At 45.8% G+C, this 13,681-nt stretch overlaps 1 protein-coding gene across 2 annotated transcripts in view; it reads left to right on the plus strand.

Annotated features, from left to right (window-relative positions):
* MAPK15 (mitogen-activated protein kinase 15) overlaps positions 1–13,681 on the plus strand; it is a 396,607-nt gene that overhangs the window by 120,181 nt on the left and 262,745 nt on the right. For both annotated transcript variants that reach the window (XM_069621971.1, XM_069621972.1), the window contains 2 exons: positions 6,199–6,289; positions 7,613–7,743. In XM_069621971.1, the coding sequence (XP_069478072.1) occupies positions 6,199–6,289; positions 7,613–7,743 (222 nt within the window). The remainder of the gene's footprint in view (positions 1–6,198; positions 6,290–7,612; positions 7,744–13,681) is intronic.

Below are 13,681 nucleotides of genomic sequence, written 5' to 3' on the forward strand. Positions count from 1 at the left end.
TCCAACAAATCCCTATCCCAAAGACCAAAAGAGATTGTAGGGGAGGATTGGTCCAAAAGACCCCCCCTCCCCTGCACCCTCTCCCCCGGTGAGGGCCATGGCTCGTCAGGGGTCCCCTCCTTACCACCAGGGCCCAGGTGGTGGATGGGTCACCTGCCTAAGACATTGACCAAACCTGCTGAATTTAGCTAGGCCTCGGAAACCATTTTGTCTAATAGAGATTGTTGGGCTCTGCGCACCGCAGCGCGGCCCCCACCTTTGGGGAGTTTCAATTATCCCTGTGGCCACAGCTCTCTGGCAGATCCGCTGAGAGCCCGTTCCCACGAACAAGACGGACATGAGCTAGTGTAAGATACAAACACTGTAACATTTCACCTTCCGCAGTGTATCGCTGCTCCCAGCATGACCCAGCCAGCAGGGCCTGGGTGGAAAAAGAACTGTAAAACGGTCTTTTGACAAAAGCAAAGTTGTCAAATACTAATGAGAAAACTACCTGCGATGGAAGCGTTCTGTCCACAACCTCTCTTACTAAAAGACCTGTAAAATGTATAAATATGGCAGAATGTGTGCTCATATGACATTAGGAAGGAAGCACCCACAACACTGCAGTTATGTACAAATAGTAAAAGCGTCCCGGGGGGTTTTTGTTATGTGTGTCATTGAAAAGATTACACCCCACGGTCCCGCGCCATAACCGAATTAATGCTGCTAGAGTGCAAATAAAGACAAATGCAACCATATTGAGGGCTCGTGTAAAGGGTGCACGCAAATGCACCCTATGTGTGTTTCCAAGCCCACTATGTGCCACTGCCGTCAGTCTCAGTGGCAAGTTGTTTCTATGTGCTCCACCAACCTTACTACCACCTCACTTACCGCAAATGTATAAGCATATAACAAAATGTTGTAGTTGTCAAAAACATAGTGTACAAGTAATGTGCTCGGATTGGGTATATGAGAGGCATTAGCAATGTTAAAACGTGAGCTTTGGAATGACTCAATTAGTATTGTATATTATTTGAATGTTTATGCTTCTTCCACCTAAAATCGGCAACACACGAGGAAAATACCTTTGTGAACACATGCAAGGCCATTCCCCCTCCCTCCCAGTGAAGCCTGCCAGACGAAAAAGCAGAGGTCTGTGCCGCGCTGCTCCACCACCCCCAACTTGGCTGGAGCCGCTTCAAAGATTTGTAGTTCCCCCTGCAGCACCCAAGGCCACGGCCCGCCACCTGTATTATTTACAACCCAGCAGTAAACCTCAGCCTGAAAGCACAAATCCAAAGGCGCCCTGTCTTAAACCCCACGACCCACTGGCTCACCTTAGGTTAATGGCCCCTGTAAAATTAGGACATCCAATATTATGGCAACATTACAGCAACACATCCATAATGACTTCTAACAAGACATGATGACATGTACCGCCTATCCCATGCCCCGAGACCCAACCCCACGACCTGTGGTACCCGGTCAACAGGACGCTGGTAACCATGTATTGATAAATCGCCAACAGACCCCACTCTAGGTGCATTCCTCCTGTGTTGCATTAACTTGTAGAATAACCTATTGGAAGATTTACTAAGGAAGATAATATTGCAAATGGTTGAATGACTGCGGTGTGCATGGCCTAGGGCAAAGAAGTCAGGAAAAGACATTCATCTCTGACACTGGCCACAGAGGCACAACAACACCGCCCGGATGAACCCAGCTGACCTGCCAGGCCCAGCCCAACCCACGAGGCTAACCAGTGACGTCCTCCAGCCGCGGCCAACCACATCGCAGCAGCACCTATAGCTAGTCGTCGTCACCCAATCCCAATGAACTTGTGCCCCTTATAGTATGTAGGTTCTGATGACGTTCTTTGTAAATATATACGCCTGTCTTTGCTATTGTCAGACAGAGCGCTCTAATAAGAGTCCATTATTGTCTCTCATTGCGGGGAGGATCGTGCTGGTTGGGGACGCTTGCCTTCAAGATCTTCGTGCCTTCCTTGAGTTAACTGGCTATTGTACGAGAAATATTTCACCCTAGCTGCTAACCTAATGGATAAGCTAAAGAACTCCCAGCCCAATGAATTACCCGGGAATAAAAAGGATCAAGAAAGTTTTTATGGACTGAAGAGTATACTGTGTCACAAACCCGTCCTTAAAATGTTGGACTTCAATAAGGAGTTCCATTATAAACGATGCACCGAAGGTGCGTTTGGCGGCAGTGCTCTTTCAAGAATATGATGGAATTGAGCACCCAGTGTTATAAACTAGCAGCAAGTTTCTTCCAAGGGATCAATCCTATTCTACACTGGAACTTGAGGCCTTGGTCATAAAATGGGCTGTCATGCATCTGAGATATTATTTGACTGAAAGTTCAGGTTGATTACAGACAACTCACCATTGACCTGGATGAGCTTAACGGACACTAATGCAAGAGTAATGAAGTGGTTCTTGGACTTGCAACCTTGCTGTTTCACTTTAGAACATTGAAAAGTGAAAGAACAAGGAAATGTTTACTTTCTAAGCTGCCAACATGGGGAAGCCACAAGCCTAAGGGGACAGTGGAATTCTTCCCTTCTGCCCAAGAAGGAGTCTCCTCTTTTGAGGCTAGGGAGGTGAACTCTGCTGTGCAACACCCTCCTTAGTGGTTGAGGCAAGTGGGACCTCACCTGGAGAGACTGCCCCTTTGTGGACAAGGACTCCCGTTCCTCTGAGGCGCTCCTTAAGCCATTTTCCATGGTGGCATATATGGGACTATTAGATATGCAGAGCACTATTTAAGCCAGAGATTGGGCAAGAACCAAAACTGAAATTGACATCTGCAAACAAGACAGAAGATCTGTCTCTTTAAGGAGAGGCCTCGATATAACTGAGATGAGTAGAATGATGATGATGAAGAAGGAGGGGGAACAGCATTCGCAGAGACATAGTGGAGTCCAGAGAGGGAGCGGAGAGTGCAAGCGGGGGAAGACCACTGATGCTGTGACACTGCGAGCTGGAGCCGTGGAGCCTGCGACTTTCAGAATGGCCTGAATGGGAGAGCAAGACAGTGGAGATACAGCGTCAACATGCAGTGAGGAGAAAGTGAGACGGGAATCCAAATCCCAGTGGAGGTGTGACCACGAAGACTTTGTGGTGGGCAGTGCATCCGTGCAATGATGCCAAAGCCACTACATCGAGGAGCCAGTGAGACGTCCGCTTACCCACAACCGTACCGGTCCTATGGAGAGAACCGAGAGTGGGACGCTGATGGAGTCGACAAGACGGAGAACCAGAGCAAACCCGAACAACTGCAGGCCCCGACAAAGTTCCCCTTCAGAGTCAGAGGTAATGGGGAGAAGTGGGTGGCCATCTGGGAATCATTGTAAAGCAAGAGACACTTGTCTCAGTGAAATCGACAAGACATTGAATTGGAAGTCGATGAAGTGGAACTCTATCAATGTGAGGACAAGGTTCACAAATAAACCTGAAAGGGAGAGCACTTTGATAGTGGCACAAATACCCTGGAATGAGGAGAAAATGCCTTACAGAGCAAGATGTAAGGAGTGGAGAATATCAGAGAGCGACATATGAATACCAGGAGACGATAAGGGAACCACTTAAGGGAAAAGATACTCTGAGTCAGCGGCCCGAGGAAAGGGGGATCCCTAAGAACCAAGAACGTCCATCTCAGCTAAGAAGTTATATGTTACTGAACTTAGGAGTATAGCAACCTGAACCTGAGAAGAAGCAAGAGACCAAAAATGGGGTATTGGAAAAGTATCCCTAAAGAGTGAGGAAGACACAAAGACATTGGGAAAGAGTGGCAAGAACTGATACAGGAAAGTCACAAGAGACTTTATTTAAAAAGAGCCTATTAACAAGGAGAACTGAAGAGGAGGGGCAGTGTCATAACTTAATCAGGCGGAGAGAGAGAGACATCCTCCTGATATTGGTTGGTTAGAATAAATGTAAGGTCAGCTCGAACTCATTTTGGATGGCAGACTGGTTTGTTTGAGACGTTCTGAGTACTGACAAGCACCTTAGTTATTTATGTGGCAGGGAACACCCGTATAGCAATAGGGAAAGTTGGTCTTCTTATTTAATGAATAAATAAGTAGTGGAAATGTCATCAGTGTCCATGCCCTTCTTCTGACCTGCCACAGTATGTAAAAGGAATGGCTACCTCTACAGCGTGATGAGGTCAAAAAGGCCATTTCATACTTAACATAAACTGTTTAAATATTTTAATTTGTTTTTAAAAGGGGAACATTAGGACAGAGAATGAAGATAGTCGTGGTCTGTTCCTTGCAATTCCAAGTGCTGTAATAAAAACTGTTCTCACCAGATTATATGACTGTCAATTTATGAATCTGAGAAGGGTCTTGGGCTTTGTCAGCTGACTCTTGATTCAAATCTGTGTCGGCACACAAAGCACTGATGTGTGGGCCGAGCACCTTACTTGCTAAGCTATATTGCCGATTATTCTCCTCGCATACCAAAGTGCAAATGACTGAAGTTAAATAAATGATGATCGCACAATCTCACGCTTGTGGACGATCTTTGTGGACTAAGACACTTTGGGCCTCATTACACGGTAGGCGGTAACCATGGCGCTATTAGTGCCATGGTTGCCGCCGGTATTTTACTGTGTCCGCCTTGGTGGATGTCGGAATTACCGCCCTACTCCAAGGTGAGCGGGGGCGGTAATTCCCCATTCACCAAGGCCCTTCCCCATTCCCATTTTTGCCCCCATAGGGCATAATGGGAATGGGGGAAGGTGCGAATTACGGTACCGCAAATTGCGGTACCGTAATTAGCACCAAGGTCCCTTTGCGGGTTCGTTTTTTAACGCCTGCTAAAAGCAGGCGTTAAAGTAGCAACCCGCAAAGGGACCTCGTAATAAGGCGGTAAGGGTTAACGGTCACTGGTACCCTTACCAGTGACCGTTAACCCTTACCGCCTACTGTGTAATGAGGCCCTTTCTCTCAATCAGGCAGATGAAATAACTTGTGTTCACTCTTTTGTAGCGCGGTTTGTCATTGGACCTCAGAGGTTGAATTTCTATTTGTATTTGTATTTTATTGTTTATATAGCGCTTTAATCCAAAGCGCTTTACAGCCACACAATACATACCCTACAGCCCCTTTGTGTCTTTCCACCGAACATTAAAATGAAAGATGGCAGGATCCAGAATTGTAACTGAGGGGTCTCCACAAATCCTGCAACTTGTAGTATGTTCTATCCACTCTAATAATAATTTCCAGTCTGATTTCACCATCTTCTCACATGCAGTATGAATAAGGGACTAGGCTACTCAGCATGCCTATGATCTACATCAATTTTGATATTAAATAACTTCAGACAAATCCCATCCAGGATCCTATTCTGAATCTGAAATGATCACATCAGGCTTCAAATCTCCAGGTCTTTTTGATGTTCGAATTGTTAGTTTGCAGTTCTCCTGCCGTGTATGGCCCATTTCTTTTGGTCTCATTGCTTTTTTAAAATACTTTCCTTTAGGTTTTCTTCAGATGCGCTTAGATTCTTATTTTGCTGTTGTGCTGCATGTTTATTTGAATTATATACTGTCGTTTGAGTGGAGAATGGTAATTGCTAATCTCCACTCAAACTATTGTATATCATTCAAATAAACTCGTTATTATATTGGGGGCTTATTTCGGGAGACATTACAAACCTTGTCTTGAATTGATGGGATGTACCTAGTTGCACTTTGTATTATGAATTTGTTATGTCCCAACTATCATTGCCACCACTGAATCATGTTGGCTTCATACATGTGCATGTGGGAATGGTTGCCGTTCGCAAGGAGATAAGCTCTCATTACAATAAAGCATTCCAGTAAGTGAACCTGTTGGAAAGATTGTGTTTTCTCACACCCACTCACCCATGCTGTTATGAAAGACTTAGCAGTGAACACACTTCAGTCCGGTTGAAACTTGAGACCGTCTCAGCAAATTAGTTGTATTTCATAGGCAAGTTTGCTTCTGCTACATTCTTTATGTGGCCTACAAGTGAAACTGGTCATGTAGCTTGTGGGGGAGGGCTTGATCCTCCCTTTACTGATGGCTGTTCTCTAAATTTGCCTGATCAAACCTACCCTTTTAGTGTGTTTCACTGAGTAGATGGCTGCTGCTGAGATGAGGTTCTCTGTTTTGTCTGAAGGTGTCTCCCAAGAGGGGTAACCACACCTGGATTTCTTTCCCCTCAGGAATTTGGAGAACATCAGAATATCATCAAACTGCTGAACGTCATCCGAGCCCAGAATGACAAGGACATCTACCTGGTCTTTGAGTATATGGGTGAGCCTGACCTACATTCCTATGACCATGGTTTGGCGGCACATCGATCTGAGGGCTGGGGAGGGAATCTAACGGTGCTTGATATGCTGCGATTAACCTTCCAATCCTCACTGATTGTTTTCAGTCGAAGGTGATTCGCTTTTATCATTTCTTTCATATATTGGAGTTTCTCAATTTGATGACCTAATGAAGCAAAATCACTTAAAATCGGCTGTAACATTGGATGGAGCTGAATGGTTGCCATGCTCATTGTAAGATGTACATGGTGTAGAGATGCAACAAGGTTGATCTGATTGGCTGGTTGTGAGCGGTTCTTAGTGTCACCAATGATCTGGTGTCCAGAGTATGAGGACTGGGACAAACATAATTTTGGAAGCTGGAGTATTTTTGCTTCTCTTTGGGGAATGCTTTGTATTGTCTCACACTTACTTAGCAGTCTATTATCACTACTATTTGATGATTGATAACATATTCATGGGTAGTTCCTAGGGATATTGGGGACAGCACTAGAGATCTTTGGTTTGTTTTTAGGCATTGGGCAAAGAGGGAGGTGAGAATGCGCAGTGCTTGAGCTTCACGTTCTGTGGTTATCTTCGAATGGATGGCATGGCGCCTTCAAAGCTTCTTTTAGTCTGTTGACCATCGTTGACATGACTGTGCTCTGACCTCTTCCTTGTGATGGTTGACCGTGACTGAGCTTCGAGGGCTTCTGCTATTGAGCAGCTTGTTAGGTTGTTGGCAGTGCTGATGGTGGCAGTGCTTCTCGTGAGTTTACTGTTAGGCGACTGGCAATGATAGCGGCAGCAGAGTTATAGCCTTGAATCTTGTAGTTAGGTTGTTGGCAGTGTTGATGGTGGCATTGCTACTCGTGAGTTTACTGTTAGGCGACTGGCAGTGATAGCGACAGTAGAGTTATAGCCTTGAATCTTGTAGTTGGGTTGTTGGCAGTTGCATTACTGGCAGTGAGACTTGCCAATGGTGGAGAATGGAGAAGGGAGTTTACAGACTTTAAGTGCTGCATATTCTGGCTAATTGTTAGTTTGTTACCAGGATGTTGCTTCTGAGCTATGAGGGTGATTGGCAGGGGTGGAGAACCAAGCTTGCTGATTTTCCGGTCAAGAGATTGGCAGCAATAGAGATGGCAGAGTCCTGATTTTGAGTTTGCCGCTAGACACTGTGGTTTTCTTTTCTGCGATGGAGGTGGCAGCAGGCTGTTTGGTCAGAACAATGGGTTTGCATAGAGCAGGTTTCATGGGATATTTTCTTTTTGGTCAGAGTGATGGGTTTGCACAGAGGAGGTTTAATTAAATATTTACTTTTCAGAGACTGATTTGCACGCCGTGATCAAGAAGGGCAACTTGTTAAAAGACATACACATGCGTTATATTCTGTATCAACTGCTGAAAGCCACCAAATTCATCCACTCCGGCAATGTTATTCACAGAGATCAAAAGGTGAGTTAGTCACTCCTCATTACCCTACTATATCTGTGTTTTATTTCACAAGGATTCCTCACTACAACCTGCTCTTAGTGTCTTATCTGCCCTTAACTAAGCTTTGTGCTTTTGGACGAACAAAAACGATTCTTCAATTGGCACTTAATCTGCAGCTTGTCACCCGTCTGGACAAGGGAGAAGTGATGTGCCAGCTGCATAATCCCTACATAGAGTCCCAGATAAAATCATTGTCTACGACCTTCTTAAGCAAAGTGCTAGTTATAGCTGTACTTCCTTAACGCTGTCTGTTGCGTCACTGCCAAGGCATCATAATCTGTCAGGATGATTTTTCAAGTGTTCCTGGAGAGAGCTTGGAACAACAAACCTTCAGTGTTAGGAATTGGATTCTTCCAAGTTAAACCATGACGCAGCGGCCAGATATGACTCTTAGGAGTGGAGAGTGGTGGTCTTCAAGTACAGTTCCGCAGCCCAGCGGCACACACTACACTCTTATTCAAAGTAAAGAATCCATAAATACGCACTGGCACTTGACTGACCTAATCCCCAGACACAGACAGGTGGGCTGGGGCATCGAAGAGTTACTCCAATCGAAGAGTTACTCCAACGAAGCACTGCGCATGCACCGAAAAGACTCCCATAGACCCGGTACTCCGCCACCCGCACACATCTGCAATTATCTGCTACTTGAAGACACATCGCACAAAACCTTTTCTGCTAGAATGCAGATAAATCCCAGATACAAATTCAGTCAATCTGGACACATAATCAGTCACCTTGACTCGCATACTCTCTGGACAGCCTCACAGAACCCATCCACAAACCAGCTCTACATGGGTTGCTAGCAGGGACTTAGTCACCCTTTCATATCTTCGTACTGGCTAAAATGTACACGCATTCTAAATTCCTTTGCCCAATCTCTCATACCTCGGACTTCGCTCCTCTAAGGGCGTACACATACAGCTCTTTAAAGCCATACCAATGGGAAAAGGCGCTATACAAATGCCGTATTACATCACATTACATTCACATGCAGGTACTGTGTATAAATATAAATGAGGCATATACAATAGAGACATGTACCTAAAGCTCCTAGACTACTATCGCATCAAGAATCCAAGACAAAATTACAGTTAAGTAATAAATTCATGTCTTTTTAGACAGTTTTGGAAGTTAGAGATGTTGGAGATTAGTTTGCATGAGTGAAGGTGCACAATGGGGACTACCTGGACATTGGAGAAGGGTTTTCTAAAGTTCCAGATGAGCTAGAAGCGACACTATTTTTGACAAAGTAGTGGGTACGTGTTGCAGGGCTGGGAGTATGTCTTAACTGGTGTACATGTTGCATTGACAGGTAGTTTATAACGGGCTGTAATATAAAGCAATGAAATGTATAATGTATGATGTGTGTTGTAAAGACGACAGGATGCTTCAGTGGGTTCTAACTGTCTTTATTACGAGACAAGACAAACAGGTGAACATAAACTTGTCCTCATGCAGGCGGGGGAGTTACTCACAGTTCAGTTCAGGGCCTCCCAGTTGCTTCACTGGGGGCAAGGTGTGCACAAGGATGGCACGCTGCAAGCTTCCAGGGCCCCCACGAAGACATGGCCACAAAAGAAGATTTGAAGACGTGGTTTGGGGAGTTTCAGGCACAATTCATGGACTCTATGAACGCGCATCTGGATGCTATGAAGAGCGAATTCAAATCGGCGTTGCAGGAACTAAAAACAGAAGTCACAGGCCTAGGAGAAAGAACAGACACTTTAGAGAAAATCGTGCAGTACATGGAAGAAGAGACGCAACAAGTCGCAGAAACACAGGAACATCTGGCCCGCCTAACGCACAACCTGGAAATCCAGTGTGAAGATTTGGAAAACAGATCACGAAGATCGAACATCAGGATAAAGAACATGTCGGAGACAGTGGAGGATAAAGATCTCAAAACAGCGGTCCAGCAAGTTTTCAAAGATATCCTAGACCTGGAAGCGGGAGAAGAAGTCCTGATAGATCGCATACACAGGGTGGGACCAAAAAGATCGACTTCCCAAACCGATTGCCCGAGAGATGTGCTAGTGGCCCTCACCAGATACACACAAAAGGAGCACATTTTAAGGAAGGCCAGAACAATGGATTTCATTCGAATGAATGGGGAGGAAATACAGCTGTATCAATAGCTAGCATTGACAACGCTTCAGAAGAGAAGAGATATGGCTCAGATAACAAAGGAGCTGACAGCACGCCAAATTAGATATAAGTGGACATTCCCATTTGGCCTGCGGTTTACATGGGAGGGGACGAAAAAAAGAATAACTTCGAGAGAAGAAGGTCAGAGACTCTTGAACCTACAGGACCAGGATGGCGACTCCCCACAGGCGAGCGGTTCAGGCCCCTCTCCTAGAAAGACCCACTCGGAATGGAAAACGATGAACAGGAGGGCAAGACAACCTAACAGAAAGAAATAAGGCTCAGGGGAACGTCCAGAATGCGGGTGCAGAAGCACGACATAGCAGGCAACAAAGGGCACTTAACAGCGGCAGTAAGAACCCGAAAGACCAAGATTCAGGTGCCGGGAGGGGGGGGTGAGGTTCTGGGGGCAACTGAAGTCATGAGGAAGGGTTTAGGATTCCCTTCAAAGTTATCCCTGAGCACGGTTGAGGGCGTGAAGCACAAGGCAACACGCCTCTGTGTCAGTAGTAAATCATGCCATCCTCAGGGCAGTTGGGGCGGGGGGGGAGGGAAACACGCTAGTTGGGGATTGCGTGGTTCAATGGGGGGGAAAGGGGAGTTGGGGACAGGGGAAGACCGGGGACAACTCTGAAATTGTAAAAGGGAGAAAGGTACCTATGTTAAGCTACCTCATACAAAAGAAGGGATGGGATAAAGATCCTGGCACAGAATGTAAGGGGCTTAAACTATCCAGTCAAGCGTAAAAAAGTAGCACACCATCAAGCAGGGGGCCTTCGACATCGTCATGCTCCAGGAGACACATATAAGAGCCCAAGACAAGCATAAATTTCACCTTTGGGGTTCAACCAAATCCTTCAGGCGAATGCTCAAGAGAAAAAAGCTGGGGTGTTCATAGCGGTCAGAGATTCCTTGCATGCACAGGTTAAGTCCACATGGGGAGACAAACAGGGGAGATGTCTAATAGTGACCATAACAATCAAAGGTAGATCCCTGACACTGGCCACGGTATACGCCCCCAATACAGGTCAGGATGGCTTCTTAAGAGAAGTCCTAGACAAAATGGATCAACAAGCCACAGGGGAGGTTATTTTGGGGGGGGTTTTAATATGGCGTGGGATCCATCCCTAGATAGATCCGGGCCCAGGAAGCAGGCTCAGGATGCCCCATCAAAAAACTGAAAGCAGAAAATCACGCACCTTGGGCTAGCGGATGCATGGCGCAATGGCAACCCCGAACGGAAAAGCTATACATACTACTCGCATGTACATAATACAGCCTCGAGAATAGATTATCTCTGGGTATCGGTGAGCCTCCTAGGTAAGATTAAACAGATAGAGATAGAACACATCACACTCTCAGACCATGCCCCTTTGTGGGCGACCATTAATTGGTCCAAACAATATCCCAGGCTTTGGAATTGGCGCCTCCCAGAGGATATAATTAGGGATCCAGTGATGGCTCAGACGCTTAGAGAACATCTCACAGATTTTTTAACCAACAATGACCTACCAGACACTAACAAAGATACACTATGGCACGCCCTAAAGGCGGTAACAAGGGGACACCTAATAGCATTCAAAGCACAGACAGAGAAAATGAACCGCCAATGGGAAAAGGAACTAGTGTCACAGACAGGAGCGATCCAGGCAGAATTAATCCAGACACCCACTAGGAAAATCATGCGAACATTAAGACATGTTCAGGGGCAACTAGAAGCACTACGCACGAAAAAAGCAGAAAGGGCACTTCTAGACACAAAACATTGGTATTATGTAAAGGCGAACAAAGCCGACAAATTGTTAGCAAGACAACTGAAAGGCACACAGCAGACTCGAACAATAAGAGCTTTAAAAGATGAGTCAGGCCAAATTAAGGCACAGACCTCCGAGATAGGACAGATATTTGAAAGATTCTATCAAAAGCCGTTTACTGCGGATCTCCCAGACAGAGATCTCCAAGAAGCCTTTCTCGCTGGGGTTCAGCTCCCCGTGGTGGAGGAGGAAGATAGGCAAAACTTAGAAAAAGAAATCACAATAGAAGAGGTTAATGCAGCAATACAGTCCCTCCCAAAGAACAAAGCTCCAGGCCCGGATGGGTATACCGCCCTCTTCTATAGAACATACAAAGATATCCTCGCTCCAGTACTCACGTCCCTATATAATACATTTGGGGGAAAGGGAACCGTGACCCAAACCATGAATGAGGCAAAAGTGCTGGTGTTTCACAAAAAGGGGAAGGAAGAACAATGCCCCACCGCTTACTGCCCCATAGCTTTAATAAATCTGGACGCAAAATTGTATACTAAGATTTTAGCTACAAGATTGGCACCACTCCTTCCTAGACTGATCAACCAGGATCAATCAGGATTCGTCCCAAATCGGCAGACTCATGATAACCTTCGTAGGGTGCTGCATCTGGTTGAAAAAATAGGCATTAAACAGACCCCAGCAGCATTGGTCGCCCTGGACGCGGAGAAAGCGTTCGACCGCGTGCAATGGTCATTTCTATTCCAGGTCTTACAGAAAATGGGAATGGGCAAGAGATACATCAACATGATCCGGGCCAATTACAATTCCCCGTCCATAAGGATAGCGGTGAATGGAGGATTGTCGGACAAGGTATACCTAGAGAGAGGGACAAAACAAGGATGCCCACTTTCTCCCCTTCTATATGCTATATACCTGGAACCCTTGTTGGCGAAAATTAAGGATCTACCTGAGGTAAAGGGCATAGAAATGGCGGGACAGGAGCACAACGCAGTGGCATATGCAGATGAAATGCTAGTGGCACTAGGGTACCCAGGGTTATCCCTCCCGCATTTAATGGAAGCTATAGACCGGTTTGGTGAGATTTCGGGGCTAAAAAAATAAACGGGCAGAAATCGGAGATACTGATCCTGGCTGGCAACAAAGAAGAAATCCGAGCAATTGCAACGGATTGTCAACTCAAGGTAGCGAACACCGGCATCAAATACCTGGGTATTACTCTCACTGGGAAAATGGACGAATTGTATGCTCACAATTACCCCATAATCTTGGAAAACATTAAAAAGGAATTACTAAAATGGAACCCATTAGCGATCTCCTGGTGGGATATAATCACAGCGGTTAAAATGTTGATACTTCCCAAGCTAATGTACATATTTCAGGCCCTCCCGATAAGACCCCCCAGGCTTTCTTTAGGACACTTAGGAAGGTGGTTTCAAAATACGTCTGGCAGAACAAAACCCCTCGAATCTCAAATGCGTCTCTGACAGCACACAGAGGGGAAGGGGGGGTGTGCCATGCCACATTTCAAGAAATACTACGAAGTCGCCCAACTCTGGGTATTGAGGGAATGGATCCCGGAGCAGGTGGGGAAAATTTGGGAGATGCAGGATAGGGCAGTGGCAATGACATCCACCAGGCATATGCTATGGATTAATAGTCTATTTCGACACGACAATACGCATATAAGTGGGATACTGAAGACAACACTGGGGGTGTGGGATGCAGCCACCAAAAAAGAAATTCTGACTAAAGATCCCGCCCCATTTATGCCAATGTTTGTCAATCCAGAGTTCCCACCAGGAATGGAAAAGGGAGCCTTCAGAAAATGGGAAGAGACGGGGTGCAAAATGGTGGGTGATATGAAACAGGGCCAACAGATAAGGTCATTTGCAGACTGTACAGCACTATTGAATCTAACACCAAAGGTCAGATTTAAATATGAACAACTCTGCCACTGGCTGAGCACTCCCCGGATAAAA

This window comes from Ambystoma mexicanum, chromosome 5q (genome assembly GCF_040938575.1).
Source record: "Ambystoma mexicanum isolate Mex_15411 chromosome 5q, UKY_AmexF1_1, whole genome shotgun sequence".
NCBI classification, from domain to species: Eukaryota; Metazoa; Chordata; class Amphibia; order Caudata; family Ambystomatidae; genus Ambystoma; species Ambystoma mexicanum.